The following is a 25,010-nucleotide window of genomic DNA, read 5'->3' as shown; positions in this document are numbered from 1 at the left end:
AAAAAAAAAAAGGCTGTCGTAGTTCAGAAGCTCTTGCCTCATTAAAATTGCAAAGGTTAATATTCAGAATTCAGCTTCTGCTTGTAATAGAAAGATGAATTTCGTTCATCTTTCTAGTAGGCCCTGCTGTGCCCAAAAGCAGCTGCCAGCAAGGAGGCTGCACGCTGAAATCACTGCATTTAAGCAACAGCTACGCATTTCTCTTTGTTCTTTATTCTTAACTGACTGAGACAAGTCACGACCTTCCTAAACATACGACCTCCTATTCCTGCAAACAACTGCAGCACACTAAGTTAGTGAATCAGCTGTACCTGTGCTTCCTGCACCGCTGGCAGCTGAGGTGGCTCTTCTAAAAGTGTTCGCTCCAGCAATAGTTTAGAGTAGGTTTCCTGTAACCGTTTGGCTGCTGAAGGCTCAGGAGGAGGCACATGCTTCGCTTTAGCAACAGCCTCCTTCTGCTTTCTGTAGAGCTCTTGGAGCCTTTTGTTCTTCTGTTCAGTGGCCTCCTTTTGTGCTTTCTTCTCTTCGTGCTGCTTCCTCTTCCTCTCCTCTTGCTGCCTGATGATGTACTGACGAACCTCATCGCTGTCATAGTGGCGTTTCTTGGAGATCACCTGGGGCTCCTCACTGGCAGCCACCTTGTCCGGTTTCCTTTTGGTTGGACTGTGGCTCCTGGTGTTTTGAGCAGGCAAAACAGATTTCTGATTCTGCTTTTCCGCATCTTTCTCTTGCTTTGTAGTCAGGGAATCCAACTGCAAGTCATCGAGAATTCCACGTATCTCCACGGGCAGGAAATCCTTATTTACAGAGGCGTGATCATCTCGGTTATCATCTGGAAGAGCAGCTTCCAGTTTTTTCAGGTTAGACTCAGACTGTACTTTACTTCTTGACCTTTCAGAGCTTCTTGAAGAGCTTTTACGGGTGACATCCAGTCTAGAATCTGATCCCGTCCTTCCAATGCAGCCTGCTGAAGAATAAGACATCAAATATTTCAATTTAACAGCCAAATTTGGGAAAACACATGCCATCACTGAAACAGCTGCAAAAGTGAGGATGAGGGAGGAGCGCAGCATCTCGCTGTAAATGTGCTTTTGCTTCCTTCAGTGTCATGGTCTGAATGCAGCAGCCTTTGCTTAGACACAGCCCACACTCTTTATACTCTTCACAGCCTCACCATCTCACAGGCATAAGCAGCACAGCAGATATCACAGTCCCTTATCTGCCCCATCTGACATTCGGGATAAATTCTGAAAAGGGCTGATGGAGGACTCACTGAATACTTATGATGCACACGGATGACATTATACTGTATTTCTAAGCACCACAATTCCTGTTAAACAGGGATGCTCAATCACAGCTTATATATTATAAGCAGCACACCTGGAAAATTCACCTGGCTCGTGGGCCACTGCTAGGCATTCCCTTCCCCACCAGCTTCAGGTGGCAAAGACAGACTGCAACCTGCAACCCACCTTTTCCACATACTGATCACATTCTATCTCAGAAGTCTGCACCCTTCTGCAGATGTGCAGTGTTATATAATAAATTAAGTAAAATAAGTCCAGCGATAAAAGAACAACTTACCAGACTTGGCAGCTCTCTCTCGTCCTGTTCTGTCACTGGATACAGCTCTTCTCTCCTGCTCTATTCTGGGAGCTGGACCCAGTATCTTTTTGACCAGCTTTTGTCCCTCCCGCCAGGAGGATGCACTTATCACATAGTTTCCACCTGCACAACAAGCAATATGTCAAGCACTAGGGTGGATTTTCCATGCTATCAAAAATAAGGATTTATTGCAGCCATTCCTCGTTTCTGTGCCATTTCATTCTGCCTAAGTGGTACAGACTCAGTTACTCAAAACACTCATAAAACATTGATGCACCATGAAAACACCCCAGAGCTGCCTCAAACATCCACCAGAGCTTCACCACACACACAGTGGAACATCCAAAACATACTGTAGCCCTATAAAAACTGATTTAAAAAAACAAGAAAAGGTTGTACAGGTCTCAAATATATAATATATAAACAAACCTTACTAGGAGAAGTATTTGTAGAGTTCAAATAAACCACTCCAATAAGGAAAATAAGAAAAAAAAAATAAAAGTACCTACATTGTTGTAATAAGAGGAACAAAAATAAAGGTGAGATACAAAAAACACTTCACCTTCCTATTAAAAGACAATTAGCTAATATTCTAGGAAAAAAACCAAAACCACTTAAGGTTTCTACAGGTAATTAATTACTGAAATAGGTGTCCTGTGAGGAGCAATGCCAACTCACTGTCCTTTAGCTGGGATTTCTGTTCCAGCACTGAAAATAGTTAAGATAACCCTATTGGTTGATACTTAATTCAAGGACAGAGTACCTTGCAGGTGACAGAACCCAATCCAAATGTTATTAGAATTATTTTTTCATCCTACAAATAATTAAATGATAAAAATTTGGTATGGTGGCACCTTTACCTAATACTGGGTACATTAAATGCTACATTTACTCAACTCACCTTTCAACCCACTAACTTCCAATATTAGTACTATTTTTTTTTTAAATAATGATCTTAAAGAGCTTTGGAGAGAAACACCATATAAAAAAAGAAAAGAAAATTATCAATAACCTAATTCAGACCATTTAGCAGTACTTTATTGCTAGAAAACTGCCTAACTTGAATACACAATCTGCAGTTGATTTTCAGCAATTCCATTTCAGGTTCTACCTCCAAGAGCTCTGCCTAAAGAAACCCAATCACTGCAGTATGAGATCACCACAGCCAAACAAAAAAAGGAATGGAGTGGGCCCACCAGCACTTTGAAGACATGGTACCAACGATGTCAAGTGAAATCTAGGACAGCTGAACAATTGTTTTGGCAATCCCAGTCCTCAGTTCCCAACCCCCTTTCTTCTCTTGCTGCTATTCTAACCCAGAAGCCTGCAGTCCCACTCTTCATCCCTTCGCTAACAGCGCTCCTCGCTTGTGTTGTAAATTATCCAAGTATTTTATAAAGCTGTCACTCGAAACATGTCGCTACAAGCCCTCTTTGAAACAGAGGTATCGACCACAGGGGTTCTCCTGCAGAACTCGCTCTTCTCAGTTGCTTCTGAGTGCATTTCAAAAGCCTGCGTTGAGTGTCATCTTCCATTTTTGTCAGCTGTTTAACCCAAACACGCTAACGGGGCAGAACAGGAGCCGTGGCTATTTATAGCCCTGCCTATGGCGAGCAGTTCCTTTCTGCAACGACTGCAGGGGGATGGACTAGCACTGGTGTGCCACTCAGAGCTGGTTCTTATCCGCCAGGGATCCCAGGCCACCACTTTCAGCACATTTAACCCATCACAGCAGCAGGTGGCTTTGCATGTAGTGGAGGGGTTGGAGCTTGCAGTCAGCAATGGCTTGGTTGGGAGCCTTTAAGGGACAACATCCATAAATTATCCTTTAAGGAACTCAGAAACACCTCTAAATCAACAGTCCTTATATTTAAGGGGAGCTTCAACCTGCCAGATGTTAACTGGAAAGTTAACTGTCCCTCACCTGGGGCAGGGCAACCCTGGATACAGAGCTGGGCTGAGAACTGATCTCTTCACTCTCGTGACCAGTGACAGCTACAGGATGCAGAAGCACATATTCACTCTCTAAAATACCCTTTTTAATGATTTTTAAAGCGGGTTTTTTTTCTTCAAAGTGTTTACCAATCATGGGTCATTGTACACAAGGAGAAATACAAAACCTTAAGAGGTGCTTAAGCTCTCATGTATTTAAAGAAATTGCTCTGTGAGTGCAGCCATAACTACTTACTTTGTATGGAAATTATAACCAAATATGAAGCAGATGTGGAATTCTTCCTAACTCTTTTGCTACCAACATCAAAGATTAACATTACTGGAAAACTAAGAAGCATTGACAAAATTTCACATGTGGTTTATTTTATTTTCTATTATAAGGCAGGGCTCCACAGTAACTTGGTCATATCATCTGCTCTAAATACTTTAATTTTATTTAATAGTCAGTAGAATTCTCAGACAATAGTGTGAGGAATAGAAAAAAAACAGGAAATAGGAATAGGAAAAAAGAGTTCTTAGTTGGTAAAAGAAATAAGCATGCCTTTATAAACATCAAGATTTGGAAGACTTGTCAGTGAATGTGTTTTTACATTCTTTCACCAACTGAGAAAGCCAGGAATGGGTCAAGCCAGAACTGAAGGTGCAGGACAGCAACAACTCGAAACAGGACGTGGAAGAACAACAGCCAGAGAAGAGCCAGGAGAACATCCTGTTCTCTGCTTCCCCACTGAGGAATCACACAAGAGAACAGCTTTCACTGCAGCCCCTCCTCACCTCACAGGGGGGCAACTCAGCAATGCCCACTGGCCCTGCCTTTAACGTCATCTCTCAGCATTGCTGACTCAGCTGTAGGTCAGGCTTGAAACAGCTTCAACACAAGCAAAGCACAAACAGGACCCAGAACAGAGCTATTGCTACATTTGTCTGCACTGGCCTGACAGACACCCAAGGATACCTCCCCCCAAAAGGAACACACGCTCCTCAGCAGTTTCCACAAGGTGCACACAGTAAGTGGAAAGGCAGAAAATGAAAATAAACTACAAAAAAAGTACACACATCCACCAACCAACAGCAAAACCATACGCATCCCCAAAGCAGCACAGTGCACAAACTCACTACAACAGCACTGCTGCATATCTGAGAAGACTTTTAAAGCAACATGCTTTCATTTTTCTTTTTTGAGACAAAACTTTTCTCTGAAGGACATGTGACAGTCTTCCCTCTACAGCAGAAATAGTCACCTTGTCTGGACTCTGGACTTGACAACCGTGTCAGTTTTTGCACTTTCCGCACTGGTCTGGTTGTTTTTTTCTCTCTGTTTCTCTCACCGGGTTTTCCTTTCACTGTTGAATCCTCTAAAAACAAACAAAAGCTGTTAAGTGATATCCCTCAGGGATAACAAGCTTGCTTCAACATTTGAAAAACCAGAACTCAGAGGAACCCAGTAGAATTCACCAGATTATATACCTGGATCAGTTACTTCCAATCCAGCACTTTAAAATCCTCACAGCACAGGAACTTTGAATCAAGGGTTGTTTAACTACACACTGGAACACAGCAAAGCCACAGCAACGCCACGATACGTTTTTAAAGTTCATTTCATTTTAAAAGAAATGCTGACAGTTTCACATGAACAACTGTTGGTTCTCTTCTGCTGCAGATGTTACATTTTACAGCACTAATGTTCCACAAGAACACATAGTTCCTTCACTCCTGAAACACACGGGTTGTTCCTTCCACATTAACACAGCAGCACATTCAACATAAAAGGAACTCTGGGGCCACTGTTACCACTGTTTTCTTGTTCCTCTTCCCTAAAGAATGTGATCAGACAACCTGAAACAACCAGAATGCAACCCTCTCTATGGACAGATCTGAAGATCATTTAGATGCCAATTCTAACTTTTACAGACCCTCATTTCAGCTGAATCCACTCTCCGAAACTGCTTCCCACTCTGTTCACATTACAGTAATTTTGTTCTAGTATGGAAACTCCTGAACATCTTTAAGACAAAATTACTGGAAGCTTGGAGTCCATACAATATCCTTCAGTCTAACTGCTAAACAAAGAAGAAGACATGCTGTATGGTCTGTGCTTACACGTAAAACTCAAATCTTTTTGCTGTAAGGAACAATGCTGCTGTAGATATCAGAGAACTTACAGCTCATTTTAGCACTACAGAGCACAGAACAGTTCTGATATAACCGACTGTACACACTCAAAACACCACACGCTGTAACTTTAACGCTGAAGCAACACGTGGATGGATAATCCAACAACCTAAAAATACATTTACAGTATAGACTATGTGCAGCACCAGCATTTGATTACCAGAAATCAGCTATTCAGGATAATCTTTTCAGGTCAGAAAGGAGACACGTTCCACAACAGCTGTTCTATGCAGGGGACCAGGACAGGAGTGTGGATTAACACACACACAGATCTTTCCTTTTGCTGGCACTAGACACATGATCCAAATGCCTTTTTAACTGGACCTCTTCAATGAAGTTTTTTTTTTTTTTTTAATTTCAATAAACAACTCATAATCATTTATATTATGCTTGTCAAAACTAAAAAAAATGCTAGTGTATATGAAAAGTCTGTGGAAATTTGGCATTAATTTCACAGACTGATCTTGAACAGAGTATTTGCAAAGTAATTTTACTGAAAAGGAGCATCTCTCCTTTCTGAACAGTTTTTATGAGTGACTCCAGGAAAAGTCCTCAATAACTTATCACACAGTACAAGTACCAGCCATTACACTATCAATATACACAGACACCTACAGGTCTAAATCTCTATGCATTTTCCTCCAATCCTAAATGTTTTGACCAGAGAAAGGTTATTCTTAATAAGCAAACTCTTCAGCTGCAAAAGGAGAAGTTCTCTGGGGATTTTATTTTCCATTCCCTTCGTTTTTATTCACTTGATCTCCTTCCCCTCCCCCAACTCAGTCAGTCAGAAGCAATTCAATCCTACAGCACTCCACTATAACCAGCCTAGCAAATAAAAAAGCACACTTGGGCATCCTACTCCAGCTCACCCAGAGAGAAGAGCTGCCAATGGTACTGCAGCTTTCCAGAGTGAAAAATTCATAAAGATTGTGTCTTGCAGCAGCACATTTGAAAACAGAAAGCAAAAGTGGGGTTTGTCCTTTTAAACAGGAAATTGCATTAATTCGTGCAAATGTGTAAAGAAGTTACAAAATTAAATAAAAGTCATTTGAACAGGGACTTTTTTTTTTCCTGTTTCAAAGAAAAGCCATCATTTGATTCTAATACTGGTTTTCTACTGAAAGTATTTGAATGAGAGAATGGGGAGAAAGACTTTTGTTGCATGTTTTACTGTTCAGTAAATTACTCTTCCTGTGGAGAGAAGTACAATACATTTAACACCCACTGCTCCCATTTTTTGTTTCCACGACCTGGTGGAGTTGCACAAAATGTATTTCTCTGCCTCTCAGAGAAGGTTGTGTGGCTCAATCAGCCCTGTCTGTGGCTCACCTTTTAACTGGCATGCTATATCTCTGTAAAGCTGCCGACTAATACGAAACTCGTCCGCGTGCCAGATCTTTCCATCTGGGGTGCGAATCTTTGTTTCAGCGGGATTGAAACCTGGAAGTGAACAATTCAGGAGTTTAAAGTAACCGTGTAAAATCTAAATACAGTCTTCTCAGGATGGAAGGGATGGGAATCTGCCAAGTAAGAAAAGAACGACTTGAATTTCTAATGTTAAACTAGAAGGAAGCAATGTACCAGTCTGCCACTTGCTCAGGAGCTGAAAACGAGCAGACTTGGCTGATGAAAAGACTATTAGCAACACGAAAGGCTTTTTCAGTCAGTACAATGTGACCAAGCTCTGAGACCATAAAAACATTATTGAAACAAACCCAAAACACCAATACACTGAGTTTCTTTTTATAATAACTGTAAGAAGAGACAGGAAGAATTTCAAAGGAATCCACACTTAAATCGGCAAGAATTTCTTTTCTTTCTTGTCCAGATCTGTGATCAAACCATGTTATCCACCCCCCCATTGCCCAAACACAGCTGTGAGACAGGTCCACGCTTTGACATGTTGCTCAGTGAATTGAACTCCACTCCTCACCCCGTGCAAACCACAGGGAGGGGATCTGCACCTCCGTACCTCTGTATGATGGAGCAGTAGGCACAGCTGTCACCTTCCTGACTTTGGGAGTCACCGTGTTCTCCACGTTACCCATCACCACAGGTTGCTCAGCACATCCCAAGTGCTGCCCTCTGCCACTGGGCTCTTCAGAATTCTCCCACTGCTTTCGGATCCGCTCCTTCAGCTTCTCCAGCTTGGCATCGTGCTGCCGCTGCTTCAGGATTTCCAGCCTGTGGGCACTACAGATACTCGTGGCAGAAGGGGAAGACACTTTCAGTTCACTGTCCTGGGACGTGTTACTCTGAGAAGCTTTAGTGCTACTCTCATCTCCCCTGGAGCCGCTGTTTTTTTCCTCTTCCAGCCTTGGAGACGCCGCAACCCTAAGGAACGCCTCATTATTGTGCAAGGCATCAATGGTCGGCCGGTCATTCAAATACCTAACAACAGTCTGGTCTGCAGCAGAAGAACAGGGGCTTTCAAAGTCTCTGCTGTGCCGATCCCGCTCCTCCCGCTCGCGTGTCAGGCGGCCTGGGAGCTCAGCCTTCCCCTCTGCTTCGCTCAGCTCCAAGCCAGACAGCAGCTGCTTGGCCTCAAGTTGGCTAGAACTGTGATAAGACAGAGAACTAGATATATCCCTGATGCAACAGAAGGGGAAAAAAAAAAGTCACCATCAGAAACACAACCGTAGGACCTTCCAACCCGCAGCGATCAGCACGTTCATCGACCAAATGAATGACTTCCTCTACCTTGTCTCCACTTAAAGGCAAGTTCTTTTAAAGTCTGATCACTTCACATTAAATAGTGCAAGGCTGATGGAACTGAAAGAGACTTCTGTTCAAAATTTCATTTGCTGCACTCTCTGTCTGAACAGGACTATATATAAAGTTGAAAAATAGAAAAATCAGCAAGCAGTAATGTCACCCTTCAATTAAAAAAAAAAAAAAGTTTTAAATAAGAGGTGTAGAACTTAGAAGCATAATTAATATATGAGCTGCTCAATTAACAAAATTGACCCAAATCAGTCTCATGTGCAACAAGGAAGGAGAACCACCTCACAGCTGACATAAGTAGTGGAAAAAAGGACTAAAATTCAGATGTCAGCATAAAAATCACGTTCTGTGGCCTGTTCTGTGCCATGTTTTGTGTATGAAAAACTGTTTTTATTCAGGTTTCTCACACACACAAAAGCGTCATGCATCTTTAGTACTAGATGTTCTTGCTCTACACTGCCTTGCGGCAACACACTTGGGAACATGTGCTGAAGACTTAATGAAACGAAGTTGGAAAAGCGCGAGGAAATACTCTTTTTGTTCCTTATTACTGAAATTAAATACCTATCAAACCCATCAGGTCACCAAGGCCACAGCCATATCAACTTGATGATCTGGCCCCATTTCAACACATTTGACTTTGAACTCGTATTCACTGAACAAAAAACACATTTGTAACATTTACTAAAAAGTCCAACCCCACGTGCTGCTCAGGTGGCTGGGTGATGGAGCAGGACTTCTCTGAGGAGTTGTTCAAATCTGATCTCAGCACGTCTGCCTTTAACAGTCAGCTGTGCCAGCACTGACCTGTACGAAGCCAACGGTTCCCGGAATTCCACACGGCTGCATTTTTTCACGTTGCTTTCCAGAGTGGTGGCTCGAAGGGGGCTGCGCGAGGACTTCTCCTTGCTGGATTTATTTTGGCTGGAGGACCGGGAAGCTGAAGCAGAAACCAAAGAATCCTCTAGGGACCCATCTCTCCAGAAAGACAAAGCTCATGGGGCTGAACAATTAATACAGTTTTTCTTGGGTTTGAGCAGCACTGAAAGTACCCCCTCCCTCTTTCAACAAGCTGATTTCAAAAACTAGGAGCAAAGCAGTAAATGCTTGAAACAATGATCATATTTAAAAGGAGATAATGCTTAAAGATTCATTATAAGTTATTAAATCTGTAAAGTTGACTGTGTTGCCACTAGAGGTCGATCTGCCGTCTGTTCTTCTCCAGTGGCACACCACCAGAATATTCCTGGGATATAAAAGGAGGGTTTACTTCTTCAAAGTAAAAGCTGTCCTTAAATGAAATAAAGGAAGCACTAGATTTAGCAAACTTGTTCTCAGAATGGGATAAACACTGCTCACTGACAGCGTGGGGAAAGTCCAAGTGACTAGGGTAGAACACTCCTTCCTAACCCAAGGGAAGGAAACATTACTTTCTCCTGGTCAAACAGAGTGTCATGAACAAAGATCACTGGCAGGAGACAACTTGGGGGCAGGGAGGAGAAATCATATTTCCCAGAGTGCAGTGGCTCTAGGCTGCCTCACACCTTGTGCCCTCAGGAATACATACCCTTCCTGCTGGCTTTCCTGCTGCCACTGGCAGAGGGCTTCTTGGCATCCATGACTGAGTCAAACACAGCTGTGCCGGTGGGGGCTATTTCCAATTTGTTCTCTATATGACGTAGCTAAAGGTTGAAGATAATGCAAGTAAGAATATTGTTCTCCATTTTTAAACTACATTTTTCTCCCCCCCCCCCAACACGACAAATTTTTCCTTTTTCATGAAGAATAAAACCGCAGGCAAAAGCAACTTCACAAGGCTGATGTTGCCAAACTGTATGGTATTATAGTCAGAAACTACTATAATGTTTTGTTTAATAAGATTATCTAAATTGGGTTTTATGCATAGTTTTGTTCCCATAAGTAGGCTGTTGTGAAAAAAAATTAATAATAACATGCCATTCACAGACTTAATGCTTGGCCTGAATAAAATATTAATTCCACTTGGAAAAAACTCTGTAATACTCCTTTCAAAACGGAGCATGATACAAGATTCCACGTGTAAAACCCCACACTGATGCTCAGCTGTAGAGAAAAGTGAGGGGCAAGGCTGTGGGAAAGAGCTGAAAGAAAAATCAAACTATTTGGCCTAACTGAAGCCAGGGTTTAGAAATTACTATGATATCTTAAGCACCTAAGTTGAATTCCAACAGAAAGATGGCAATTCCCATGCTCAAAGACAGAAAATCATTAAATACACCAGTGGTGTCCCAGTTTCTGCCTGGTTTGAGTCAGAGAGGGGAGAGCTGTTTTTTCAAGCTCTCAGAAACGTAAGAAGTCACCACTTTCTTAAATCAAAAGGTAATATTACACTCCAGGTTTAGCATGTATCACAATACTCAAGCTTGCAGTGGCAAAGCTTTCTCCTACTGTGTGCAGAAAACTTTTCCCAATATGTTCAACATTCGTGTACTCCAAGTGCTTGTCCTATTTTCAACTTGCCTAAGAGACAATCACTGAGCAAAATAATACTTTGGTTAAAGCTTTTGTAGCCATTACCTGCTTGGAAAATGAGAAAGGGAAAATAAAGAAAAAAAAAAAATCAGTACTTACAGCAGCCTTAGTCTGAGAAAAAGAAGCCCATGCTGCAGTTAGATCTTCCAGGGCAGAAACAAAGAAAGTAATTTCTCATTAGTACATGGAAAACAATGAAAAAAAATGTTGCTTCAAAACACTTTTCGTGGCTTCCCTAATCAAGTTCTTTTCATGACCCAGTTCCAGCCTGTAAATATCCTCAGTGAAAGGCTCTTATCAGTCAAGGATCATCTTAACAGAGCAATAAAGTATTTAATGTAATATTTAATGAGTTCACTAAGTTAGGCTGAATGCATGATTACACTTGAAATCAAATCCAGAACGCGTAACAGAAGCTGCTTAGATGTTCAGAAGATAAAATAAAGCTAGTTATCTACCCCACCATAAATATCTTACATGTTTCCATTACACTACAGTTTAGCTACCTTTTCTTCCCCTTCCTTTCTCTTCGGTAAACTAAGCATGAATACGCGGTCACTGAAAGACCCAACTCAAAAACCAAGTTTTGAACAGAAGAATTTTGAATAGCAAGCTTTCTGAGCTGCACACCCTACAAACAAAACAGAAACAATGTTTGTGAACAAGCAGGAGGCACCAATCGACGTCAGCCTTATAATCTAAACAGACAGCACGTGCTCTGTGAGCAATCCAGCTCAGAGGGATGCAGTAGTGTTTTCCTCTATAAATATTTACTTCCTCAGCTCCCCTCTTCTTTTGATTTATGATGGTTTTCTTAGATAATCTGTTTATAAAACACACCATCCCTGTGTCAGAACCATGGAGAGTAGCAGTACTGCAGTGTTAGAAAAATCATCTTTTCCATACAGTAAAAAAGCTGCCAATTGCATTTCAGGCAAGATGCAGTAAGAGGAAGGAAGAGGGTTAGGGAAGTAAAGCAAACCCAACTTTCTTTGCCTTCAAGAGACAGTGCTTCGTGTCCACAGAACACTTCATTTTCACAAGGTAGGTAACTTTAAAAGAAACTGATTATATGGCAAGAAATAATCAGCAATAATGTCCTCTTACAAACAAAATAACAATCTTTCTCTACTTTCAAAATCACTTCTGGAGTCCAGTTTTGCCACACTGGAGATCATATGAGTGATCCCGAACCACAGACCTAACACGGGACTCGGCAGCTCTACAGACCAGGCCTTTCTTCCTTTCAGGGATTTACTGCAGGGGTTTTTTTGGCTCCTCCTTTCCTAAATTACAGAGTAATTATGACAGTAAAAAGCTAACTGGATTTCTCCAGTTCAGGGAGACAAAACTGCTGTAAAAGTCATCTCAGTGGTGATGTACTGCTGCGGTTCAAGTGTCTTCACCACTTTGGAACCGAGCGAGTCAGAAGCAAGCGCGACACAGGCTCTTCCTCGCTCCTTTCAAGAGCCAACAGTTCCAGTTTCTGTTCCTGCACTGCTCCTCCTCTACAGCACTCAAAAAACCCTGTCTCTGTGCCATCTTGGCAGGCTGGCAATTGCTAATGCAGATCAGCAAATACTCCACAGATCAGAGTACAAAACTGTCATCTGCAAAAAGGGAACGGTGTGACACGTGGGCTTAGCTTCCAAAGTGAGGCAGGAGAAAGCTTTCTGCAACAACTCCCCACAGCTCCAACAACTCATGGTAAAACATCCCCCCAAACAAGGCAACAGAACAGAGAAAACCCGTACCTCTGGTAGAATCCTTGCTTTGGTTGTGCCTGGGATTTTGTAGAGGCACCTCATTTGACGTGTTGCTCCACATCGTGTCAATTTACCTACGACAAAAAGAAGTCAGGTAAGAACCGAAGAGGTATAAAGTAAGTGGATCTAAAAAGGTGTGAACTCCCAGCCACTACCACCAGAGGATTTTTGTAATGGAAAAAAAAAAGAAAAAACAAAAGAAATCCCAACATGTGCTTACTGAGCTGTCCTCATAACACACTGACAACATTTATGGTATGGAAAGAAAAAATTAGGCGACCACAGAATTCCAACAGGAAGTTCTAGACCTCTGACAGAGTCATAAAGCCACAATTTCCTCTCTCTTCTCTCATGCACTCCCAGATGTATTTCTTCTTACTTTTTAATTTCTGAAAACTTCCTTTGCTCTCACTTCCCCACACAGTGTGCCAAACAAAAGGGCATTCAAATATAAAGATCATTTTTCTGATAAAAGGAGACCAGACATCCCACAAAATTAACACTGTGTGCTACTACTGGAACAGATCACTGCCTGGATATTTTGTGACAAGGATTTTTATCATATATAGTTTTAAGAATAGTCACAGCGACCAACAGTGAAGTTTGGTCCTCCCATTCAGTCATATATTTAGGGCAGTAAGTTCTCCCACAAAGCAGTTCTTATGCCCCAAGAAAAACAATCAATAGGAAGAACACAGGGCTTCAAAAAACCTTTGGCTGGGACTTTCTTTAAAGAATCAAAAAATGTTTGAAAGAGTGTGGGAGATGTATCCAAGATTATTTATGTAGGTACAGACACATATTAGTGAAGCCCACAATAACACAGAAATTCTGGAAAGAAGGGGTAGGTGTTTTGGGTTTTTTTAAGTATCCAATAGTTTTGGGCCACTAGCCAAGTGGAGTTAGAAAATTCTGCTTCTAGGACAGGTGCTGCAGAGCTCATCCATGCAGAACAGCAGCTTTGTGCCTCACATCATTCATGCTGTAAATCATAACGCTGCCCTGTCTGGGAAATCATCCAACTGAACCTCTCCATCACTGCAGCAAAGAGCTGTTGGGCTGGAAATGCAGAAAACAAATATTAATAAAAGTGAGGGAATTTTCCATAAAGAACTGATTTTGGGAGCTGCTTAAAATATTGTCTCAGACCGGTATCAGTTTCTTGGCCAAACACAAATATACAACAAACCTACCTAATATGTCAATTTAGCATAGGAGAACTTTTGGACAAGCAAAAATTTCTTGAGGGTTTAAGTATTCATCTTCATTTAATTGCTTGGGATTTATTCTTATCACTAGGATTACTAGAATAGATAGAAAAACTTAGTTGGGGACTAAAAAATACACACACAAATCTATATGGTTTATTTCAGATGTCCTGTGAATTGTAACACTCTCTATGCATTCCCTAACTTTATATGGAAAGTACCAGATTAAAGAAGTTTGAAATGGCTTGTTTCATCCTGACACTAAAAACTGTCAGTCCTTCACCTGAGCTGAACAGAACACATCCAGACAGAGAGTGAACACACTTCAGAGAACATCTGATACAGTGAACACTCCATTTAGTGATCAAACTGCGAGTCATTCTCACAGGTGTGTGCTGATGATCATTAATAGGCAGTTACTCCATCTCAACTCCTTCAAAAGTCTGTAAGGCCCCTCTCTAAAAGGCCACTCAACCTCTTCTCTGTTCTGTACAAGCTGGGAAGAAATCCCAAAGCATCCTGCTGTGTTTATCCTAAGAAATGCCCACAGTGCCAGCTCCAAGTGTACCATCCCACTCGGTTGAGACCCACTGAGCAGTTTTGCTTAACTCAGGTTGTTGCTGCTTGTAAAAAAAAGACACGTCAGAACCGAGCACTCTGGAGCTGTCTACAGTTTCAGGAAGGCAGCACTGCAGGCGTTTTCAGTCGTGGCGTAATCACAGGAACTCTAAGAGTTTGGGTTTTAGGTGTCCTTCTCCCTCTCCTTTGGAAGGGTGGGAGAAATTTATCAGCTTTTCAAAACCTACCCAAAAAATGATGTTGATTGTCATCAACTTCTGAATTTCTGCATATTAATAAAATAGCTTCTTTCTATGGCTATAGCTTACATGAATAAGCAGCATTATACAAAATAACAACAACAACAAAAAAACCCAAATCAAAACAAAAAAAACCCAGACAACAAAAATCGCAAGTACTTGTATAATTCAATATCCTGCAAGAAATTACATCAGAGAGAAAAGACTCTTTAAGGCTATAAAGAGTACAGAAAAAGGGGTGGTGGAGAAAAGAGAGAGAGAAGAAACAGTTGCCATGTCTGTTTACAGGACTTGCATGCGGGGTAGCAGACCAATTAAACACCAAAATAAGTATTATCCTCTGATCAATATTCAACTTAAAAATTATGCTAAGGAAGTTAAAATTATTTTTAAAATGTGTTTTACATCAACACAAAAGTTGGCTTAAAGTCTCATGAATAAGACGAAATACACAAAAACTACATTCTGAAATTATTGTTTCAAAAAGATTTTTGCTAAACTAAATGGTCCATCTCTGTTTAATGTTGAGTTTAAACAAAGAGACTGAGCTCAACAGAGAAAACGCCAAAGGACTTCTGAGGAGACAGCAGTGAGGGCAAAAGGTTATCTGCAGGTTGGATAAGGTGATAAGGATCTTAAGTTTGTTGAAAAGAGGTAAAAGACTGTAAAATCAACAGAACTGGTCTCCTGGTAATTGGATTGCTCACTGGAAGACACAGACATCCCACACAGGTCCCACTTGAGGCTGGCCTGCCAAGCCTCTCCCTGGGTCAGGGATTAAGATACAAACACCCTTGTGTTCTGACATTTCAATCCCACACCAAGTGCCCATCTCATTCTTTACTCACGTGTCCCAGACAAAAAAGTACAAAAGAGAAGGGCCAGCAGAATTGCTGCAGATGAGGACCTAAGAGGAAGCAAGCGAGGAAAGGATATACTCCCAACTCCTGGGAGAAACCATGGGGGAGGATGGACACAGGACACGACAAGCACTCTCTTTTACGAACACTGTTCCTACAAGAAGACACTGAGGAGAACTGACAGGTCAGAAAACGCATGAGAAAGCTCCAGAAAGGAGGGAATGGAAACAAAGAGAAAACCGGTGCCAGATAAAACAGGAAGATGAGCAACCAGCACTACATTTAAAACTAAATACACCAAGGATGTCATTGAAAGGTACAACAGATAACAAAATAACAAGTCAACACGGTTAAGAGGACAACATTTTAAAAGGAATGGGAGATATGAAAGCAGAACATGCTTAGCGAAGACACACAAAAATGTGAAAAGATTAAAAACAAGGCTGGGAAAAAGAGAAAGAAAAATGGTGAGAGAAGCAGGATAGAACAAGGAAGAGAATGAGAAAGAGGAAGGAGAGAAAAATGCAATGAACTTTTGAAGAACTGGCACAGAGAGCAGCAAAAGGGAAGAAAAGAAACTGGCTGTATTGGTCCAATTGTGAAGTTTTTTCATGTATCCTCAAGTATGATTTTTTTTAGTAGAACAGACTTGGTAAGAAGAGGAAAGAGGAAACTCAGAAGTCATGGCCCTGGAACAAGGAAACAGGAAACTGAATTGCAGAGATTCAGAGAAGGCAGAGAATGTGAGCAAGAGATCATCCACTTATTTTCACTAACATTTAGTGGTTATGCAAAAAAAGCCCAGTATGCAAAGGGAACAGTATTCCTCAAGACTTTGTATCTTAGGAAAACACACGTGATACCAAACAAAAGGGATACAACAAAAGAAAAGCCAAAGCCTTGCTAAGGGTATGGAACGAAACAAATTATTAACATGGGCTTCTTCTATGGGATATTCTTAATGTTTTATCCACACAGTGGCAGGTTTTGCTACAAACAGTGCACCAGGACAACGTTTCACAGTTTAAGCTACAATAAGGCAGCAGTGCCAATGCAAGAATCCACCCGTTCCTTTCTTCATGCCTGCGTCTCTCTTGCCTTGTTCAGGCAGAAAGTCAACGGGATTATGTGGTAAAGCAAAGCAGACTGGGAGTCTGGTACAGCCTAAGAGAAGTTCTGCTGTTCTTTTTGCTTTATTGGTTTTAGTTATGTCGTACCATAGCAACAATCTCCCTGCAAGCAGAACGAGAAGGCACAGGAACAGTCAGATCAGCACTGGCTGCTGTTCCCCAAGAGCAAATTCCTAAAGCTGCTACTGCCTTTCCCTTGAGGAGAGTGGTAGGACTGGGGAAGACAAGAACCGCTCCTGTCACCTTCTTCTTACCAGCAGAGACACCACTGGAGCTCAAGGGCACCATGGGAGCCTCCACACGCTGCTCCAGCCTGGCCCACTTCACCCACACCCCACACCTTGTCTGTGGAGGAAGTGGGCACAGAAACAAATAATCAGTTTTAGGGATGTATTCCCCTGTTTATAAAAATATTTTTAAGTTTCTGTGTACAGTTAACTGAAAGGTGGGTTCTGAATCCTAAAGAGCCTCTGGAGCTCCTGTCTGTGCAGGTACAGCTCTGCACTGCTGGCAGGAAGAGACACACACAGGGTGGACAGGCACCATCAGACCCAATCAGGCAAACTGTTTTCCTGAGCCAGCCCACTGGAAGCGATGGAAATTATATTTAAAGATGCCAGAAACACTTTCCACGCCTTCTCAAATACCACAGAATACAATTTATTATGACATGCTTGAGTCTGGAATAAAAATACCTTTACCTACTCATTTTTCTGAAATCCAAGCTCTTGACCATATTGCATTATCCCATTTAAAAGAGAGCTAAAAATACCCATAATACACTGTTCTAAGATTTGTTTGGTTATGTTTATGGGCTTTCAAAATGTTTTTTTGATACAACATGCCTTTTTTTTTTTTTTTGCCTGAGCACATTTTGAGAAAACTTTGTCTTTCAACACTATGAGAGGTACTGACCTTCCCCAGGACTGAGGACAAGTTCCAGCATAACAAACAAATACATGACGTGTTTGTCCAAAAAGCTCCACATCTCCAGAATCTACAGCTGACTCTGCAGAATGAGATGGGTCCTCCCCCCACCTTCTCCCAATGCTCATTTATATAATAAGCCTTCAAAAAAAAATAAAATTGCATTTCAGGGACAAAGCTTCAGAAAGGAAGTGAATATTCAAAATTCAAGGCAAACTCCCAACTGCACGATGTTTCACGGACACAAACTTCACCTGAACATCTCTCCACCCTATTGTCTCAAGCCTGTAAACCTCACCTTGCTGCTTCAAAATTATTTCTGCTGCAAAACCAAGGATTTTTCGTCTCGTTATTTTTAAGTGGTGCGAAGCTAAAAAGTTGGAGGGTTCAAGCTATCGAGGAGTTTTCCTGGCATTTTGTCTCTCTGCTAATACTATTTGTCTTAGCCTTATTTTACCAGTCCTGCTTGCACCACACCCAAGAGTCAGGGTGTATGTAATGACAATGGACACAATTATGGAAAGCTGATGCAACAAAAAGCTGGAAGTAACAAACACCAGCCATGCCCAAGGAGCTCGTGAACTTTTGCTGCTCTAAAATTTTAGATAATATTCAGGATTTTGTCTTGTAACACAAGCAGTAAATATCCCAGAAGAACTCGCATTCCAATCATTATGACTTTGTAAAATTATAATTAAAACCAAAAAAGCTTCAGCAGTAAAAGAAAATGTACCAATAAAATGTGATCTGTCTTCAGCTAGAAAACATGAAAAAAGCTTTTAGGGATACTAAGGTAGCCAAAAAAAAAAAAAAAAAGAGCAATCAAGATACACCACACACTTGCAGATAGAAAAGCAGTAAAGAACCTCCAAGCATGTGTCACTACCTCTAGCTGTGAACCAGGAAGATAAATCACATGAGCAGTCATATATCCATCAAATGTCACAAAATGTAGTAGAAAAATATGAATATGTTTCATGAGTTCTAAGATTAAATCACTGGCATCAGCCAGCTACTAAATTTGCATCCAATCTCTAGTGAAGGCTTTTCTATAAATGAGACATTTCTGAATCTGATTCTCCCCAACTGTATGAGTATGGACATACACAACACCCTTTTGCTATGAAAAGGCATGGCAGCTTGCAAAAGTGTCTCTGCTTTCTCACAAGTGATGTAAAAGCAATTAAAAAAAACCAAAACATACTGGCCCTGAAAAAGGATTAGTGATTTTAACGCAAGCAAAATGCACTGAATGTCTTCCTCTGCTGCACCACGTGCCAGGAGGTGCTCTGAGGAAATCTATTGAAATGAATGTTGTGACAGCTCATGTAACTCAATTCATTGTTCGTGAAGAAATCAGAGTACGAAGGCACAGAGAATGCATCCATTTATTAAGGAGATGCACACAAGGGTTTGCCTATCCATTCACAAGTTCTGGATTTTCTTTGACTTCAATGATCTTTGCGTTTATGACAGAAGACACCCCAGTTTCTCCTGCATTTGTCTCCTTGGCCTTCAAAATAAGAGTTCACTCTTTCTACCTCCAGCTACCAGAAACTGCATTTTAGAAGATTTCAATTCTTGCAGCCCATAATAAATCCATTCAGCAGAATATGCTCAAATTCTTCCACAACTCCAGTCTCATCTCACAAGGAACACTCTACTGTGAGGGAGTCTTCTTAGAACTTAGAAGCAATCCTCTCAGCCAAGTACAAGAACCAGACCTGGCAATTCTGAGAGTCCAAGACAACAGCTCTCAACTTCTCAACACTACCAAATAAATACAAGCAGAGCAACACCTTCACCTGCAACTGTGTCAACTGCAAGCTGCTTATTTTCTCTCAAAGCAGAATAAAGTGCATGAAAACTGCAGGGAAAATGTTCCAGTCTTCACTTTCTCACGTTTAATGCCTTTGCTCTGAACTGCATTCAGAAGTAGCATCTAATAAGTGTCTCAACAACAGCATGTGATGTCAAAAAAACCCCACAAAAATCCCATGACAAGTCAAACAGTGACCACCAGCTCTGTCTCTGACCTGGTAAGACAAAGACAGATATCAGGACTCTTCTGGGAAGACATTTCTTGATCTAGCTAAATAATTCCATCCCATTAAAAGCTTCTCTGTTTCAGTATGACAATTCCACCTGGCACATTGCCATCGATCTGACCTGGTGTGAAATTCTGCTGCCAGTGAGGAGTGTTCTCAGGAAGCCAAAACACAGCCAGAATTCCTGTTAGCATTCATAAAGTTTCAACTGACCTGGTATAACTGATTAGTTCATTTATTTGCTCTATTCTTTCTCTACTATACTGACAAAGGGTTCAGACTTATGCATACAAGTAATTTTATTCTCAATGGAGCATTCCATTAAAGCCTATTATACCATTAGCACCAGGATACACACCTGCCCTCCAAGCACTTACATCTATGGATAAATTTTACACTCATGTTCTGATCCAGCCACATCACTAATATATTAACTGCACCGGGGAAGTTTTCCCTCTGCACTCAACTACCAAAGTCCTTCTGTAATCATTATTATGTCACTATACCTGATCTCATATTAACAGCTCATATTGATTTGAACAGGATGAATTATATTAGTTAAAGTACATCAGTAGCACAGTTCAAACAGCCCTGCTGTGCTGATAAAGAGGTCACTCTCTGATTTAAACTTCTGAGATGGAGTTGAGCAGATTTAGCAGCTCGACAGTGATGAAGGAATGCACATATCCCTCCCCACCTTCCCTAGCAATCGTGTCACTCCCCAGTGCTCACCTTACTGCATCGCAAGTCAAGTCAACTTAACCAACCCAGCAGAAAATCAATCACTTTTCTTTTGTGGGGTTAGTTTTCTACCAGTTGATCAAACTGAATCAGGTTGCTGCCAGAGTGGGGTAAGAGAAGCAGCAGCAGCTCATCACTCCCACACGGTGCAGCTTCACCAACCTGCCACAGACATGGTAATGTGGAACAGATCCAGCGCTGTGAGCACTGACTCCTGATTCCAAACACAGGCCTAACTGTAAAGACAGTAACAAGACTGCAGCCTCATCTGGGCACTCCAAAGTCAATGAGACTGACCACACAGATGACTTTATCCACGGGACTGTTTGATACAACAAAACTCTCTTAGCAGAAAGCATCTGTATCTCTAGTAGAGGGGTGTAAGGAAGCACAAAAAGCTCATTGTACCGTGTCAACAAAACCTTAAGTACAGATGTAGCAGCACCAAGATTAGATGCTTATCTATTTAAGGGATGCTTCTACTGTGGTGGCACAAACTGCCGATAAAGTTATTTCCAGACATGAAAGTCACCATCCACATTGGGACTGCTGTATCTGTCAAGTCTTCCCAGTGTCACCGTGTCAAACTTGAGCTCTGCACCGAAGCTCAGTAAACTAAATCGATGCAAACAAGATCTTTTATAGTTTTAAAATCATGTTGTTTCAGTTACCACCACACCCAGACGAGGCAGCCTACAAGATGATCCACACCAAGCAGCAACACAGAATCCTAAAATGGTTTGGGCTGGAAGGGATATCCAGCCAAGATCATCCAGTTCCACCCCCCTGCCATGGGCAGAGACACCTCCCACCATCCCAGGTTGCTCCAAGCCCTGCAGAACCCGGACTTGAACACTTCCAGGGATGAGGCAGCCACAGCTTCTCTGGGCAACCTGTGCCAGGGCCTCACCAGCCTCAAAGGGAGAAATTTCTTTCTAATATCTAATCCAAACCTACTCTCAGTTTAAAGCCATTCCCCCTTGTCCTATCTCTACAGCTCCTGATGAAGATTCCCTCTCCAGCTTCCCTGTAGTCTCTTCAGACACTGGAAGGAACTCTCCACGCAACCTTCTTTTCTCCAGGCTGAACAGCCCCAACTTTCTCAGCCTGTCTTCACAGCAGAAGTGCTCCAGTCCCTTTATCAACTTTGTGGCCGCCTCCTGACTTGTTTCAGCAGCTCCATGTCCTTTTTATGCTGGGGGCACCCGAGCTGGACGCAACATTTCCAGTGGTGTCTCACCAGAGCAGAGAGGCAGAATCACCTCCCTGGATCCGCTGCTCACCCTGCTTTGGATGCACAGAATTTCCCCAGCGCCCCGGCCCGCTGTAGAAATGTGCCATTGCTGTGTAAGTTAAGTTGCTCCGTTTGGAGGGTGGAAGGATACCTTTATTTAAAGTAGCGTCACTCACAGAAACTGAAGCCTTCGACAGTTTACAGTGTTCACCTGGCCACACCCTCACTTGCATTTAATTACCTGAAGCATTACCTAATGAAACTGTTGCAGCAACCAGAACTACGGCGAAGAGACGGTAAAACTTTGCCTGTCCGTGCACACAGTCTGACAGAACGTTCACAGCTTACATGCAAAACAACTAATCATTTATAGCTCCACGCGTTTGTTCCACAAATACTGCACTTCTTGTCACCGCAGTTTTGAGTTTTCAAGGCAGTACAACAGTTGAAGTAGTCTGAAATGACAAAAAAACCCCAACCCCAAACAAAACAACAAAGTAGAACTCACCAGTCAAGCGTTAAATTTTCAATTTCAAGACACTGGATCATTCACCTACACAATGAAGCTATTTGACACAAAACCCTCCACACTCGAACTCACACAGTTGCGCCAGGATTGGGTGCTGGGCTACAGCTCACATCCAGAGACAGAAAATCATAGAATCACAGAATCCTCAAGGGTAGAAGAGACCTTTAAGACCATGCAGTCCAACCATCCACCCAGCACTGCCACTGTATCCCTTAAACCACCAGAACACATCGCCCGGCGCCAGATCCAGACGCCTCTTCAAAACCTCCAGGGACGGTGACTCCACCACTCCCCCGGGCAGCCCATTCCAACGCCGGACCACCCGAACGACTCCGCAAAAACTACACCCCCAGCAGGCAACTACACCCACAGCAAACTGCATCCACGGGGAGGGAAAAAAAAAAAAAAAGAAAAAAAAAAGAGAGAGGAAAAGAAGAAAAAAAAAGGAAAGCCACTAGTCATACCAATATAAAACCCTTTATGCCACCAACACCCAAAATGACTGGCACTGACGGCCGGGACCGCTCGGGGCAGATGCTCCGGGGATGTCAGAGCGCTGGGAGCGGGCGGGCGGTGCCGCAGTGCCGGGCAGGACGCCTGGCACAGCCCCGGCACAGCTCACATTTAAACTTTAAAAGCGCCGTCCCGGTGCTCGGGGCGGCTCCGAGGGCAGCGCGGCCGCCGGTCTCTGCTGCTGCTCCTCCGCTGGAACACCCAGGGTCGCCGGTTCCTACACACACACGGCGCAAAGACAACCGCGAAACGGAGCGCCCGGACCCCCTCCCCGACTCCGCCACTCCCCGGCGCGACAAGCAGCGGAAAACAAATCAAAACTAGAAGAAGAAAAGAGACTTAACGGTGCGGCGGGTGGCGCGGGGACGCCGGTGCCGGGCGGAGCGGCCGAGCCGAGTGACAGCGGCAGCTTCCCGGGCCGGGCCCGCCCCGGCCACACCTCGCCGGACGCCCCGGCCCGGCGGGGCGGCACCGCCGGCCGAGCGCGGCCTGGGGCGGCGGCGCGGGCCGCTCCCGCCTCCTCCTCCTCCTCCTCCTCACCTGGCGGCCGCCTGCTGCGCCGGCGGCGGGGGGCGGTGCGGGGGGCGGCACATCCCGCGGGGGCAGCGCGGCCCGGGCCCGGTGCGCGGCCCCTCAGCGGCCGCTCAGCGCCGCCATTACCGGCCCGCAACTGACACGGAGCGGCGGCGGCGGCGCCGCACCGGCAAGTCTCGCGAGAACCGGCCCGCCGCCGCCGACCTCCCCAACATGGCGCCGCGCCGCCGGTCCCTCCCTCAGCGCCGGCCGCCATGTTGGGCGCGGCGCGGACCTTGCCCTCCCTCAGGGCCGCTCCCCGATGTCTCCCCGTAAGGTTTTGTTTTGCCCTCGCAGCTGTGCAAGTTTGACCTGCCGGCGCAGTCTCTTCTCGCGTTTTGTTTGCGGAGCCCTGGGTGTTGATGCAAACCCAGGACTTGGCAATGTTAATTAAACCCAGCGCCGATGCTGGCATTACTGAAGCGGCTCCAGCCGAAACTAGGGCACCGCTTTTAAGGCATTTGTGTTCATAGCTAAGTCATCTTTAGAAAAATAATTCAATTTTTTTTTTTCCCAAATGAAAGCGGCTCTGATTACAGCCTGCCAGTTGCCAACTTTAAGTTTAAATAAACATTTGCGAAACTTCACAGAGATGACTATCACCGGCTTAATTTCACTTTTAACAGTCATTTATAAACCTAGAAAAAAATTAGTTAGTATACTGACTTCTATTGCATAGATTCCACCCCAAAGATGCATTAAAACCACCCACGTTTCAAAAATAGGTCTAAGATGTTATCCAGCTATAACAAAATTATTTCCACCAAAGAAGGAAAGTTATTAGAATAGGAAAAAAAAATTTCTTCCTACAGTTATTTTGGGAATGTTCCCTTCAGGGCCTGTCTACAACTTCCCCAGTCTGGTTTTCAGTCATTAGTGTGATTGTTTGATGCCAAATTTCTTGGGGGAACACGGGGGTGGAGAGTTATCTGCCCCAGCCTCCAAAGGATCACCAAAACTACTGGAGCGTTTCATTTCCCTCTTTTTTTTCCTTCGCTAAAAGGGATTAAACTCTTTTTACATAGCCTCTCCTTTGGTGAAGAGTCAACAGTTTGCGTGTAAGTTATTCCAGTATGGGAACCCCATAGGAAAACACCCTAAACACAAATAGATTACAGCTATGAAGCTTAGGCAATGCAGAACTTAATCATGTCACAATTACAGGATACTCATTTAACCTTAATTTGGCTCTTTTACATACACAAACTAATTACAGAGTACATTTTCAAGCATAAGCATACCTCCTCCTTTGAAACAAGAGGTAAGCTCAAGATGTCAGTGGTTAAACCTTTGAAAACGATTTTGTTTTGCCAGGTGATGGGAAAAAGACTCCTGAACACCGAAAGACAAGCACAGCTCCAAAGGGAAAAAAGTGGTAGGTAGTACCAAATTCCCTCCTGAGTCCTCAAAGAGCGAACCTGCAACTCCCAAATGCAGGAGACAGTATGTAATAATAATGACAATTTCAGTCGATGAAAACAGTATTACTGCAATGTATGGATGCCCTGATTGCAGACTAGGGCAAATTAAATGATTAAATTCCCCATCATCACATAGTGTTTGCTTAAATTTACTGCTTAATATTGCTGGACTGGCAGCCCATTTAAATTATTCAGCACTTTCGTAATGCACTGCCTCTTTAATTATGCTTTTAAACATAGTTTCTCTTTTCTGCTTGGAAGCAGTTAGTCTAGT

At 43.0% G+C, this 25,010-nt stretch overlaps 1 protein-coding gene across 14 annotated transcripts in view; it reads right to left on the bottom strand.

The window, feature by feature from the left end:
- The window catches only part of CEP350 (centrosomal protein 350), a 73,107-nt gene extending 49,731 nt beyond the window's left edge, over window positions 1–23,376 (bottom strand). For 8 of the 14 annotated variants that reach the window (XR_003572416.1, XM_027894189.1, XM_027894198.1 and 5 more), the window contains exons 1-10: window positions 23,283–23,376; window positions 12,723–12,808; window positions 11,068–11,111; window positions 10,025–10,139; window positions 9,265–9,397; window positions 7,706–8,322; window positions 7,063–7,173; window positions 4,800–4,913; window positions 1,585–1,728; window positions 312–967 (exon numbers count right to left, since the gene is read on the bottom strand). Coding sequence is in view for 13 of the 14 variants with exons in the window: in XM_027894189.1 (XP_027749990.1) it covers window positions 312–967; window positions 1,585–1,728; window positions 4,800–4,913; window positions 7,063–7,173; window positions 7,706–8,322; window positions 9,265–9,397; window positions 10,025–10,139; window positions 11,068–11,111; window positions 12,723–12,795 (2,007 nt within the window). In the remaining variant the exon portion in view is untranslated. Of the gene's footprint in view, window positions 1–311; window positions 968–1,584; window positions 1,729–4,799; window positions 4,914–7,062; window positions 7,174–7,705; window positions 8,323–9,264; window positions 9,398–10,024; window positions 10,140–11,067; window positions 11,112–11,474; window positions 11,545–12,722; window positions 12,809–23,086; window positions 23,107–23,282 lie in introns of those variants that run through there. The other 6 variants (XM_027894191.1, XM_027894197.1, XM_027894192.1 and 3 more) reach the window with 4 other exon arrangements.
- Window positions 23,377–25,010: the final 1,634 nt, after the last annotated feature.

Source organism: Empidonax traillii, unplaced genomic scaffold, assembly GCF_003031625.1.
Source record: "Empidonax traillii isolate 1590-97213 ecotype Southwest subspecies unplaced genomic scaffold, ASM303162v1 scaffold419:size1009643, whole genome shotgun sequence".
Taxonomy (NCBI): Eukaryota; Metazoa; Chordata; class Aves; order Passeriformes; family Tyrannidae; genus Empidonax; species Empidonax traillii.
The sequence above is the reverse complement of the archived record's forward strand: the minus strand, read 5'-3'. Positions and strand labels throughout refer to the sequence as shown.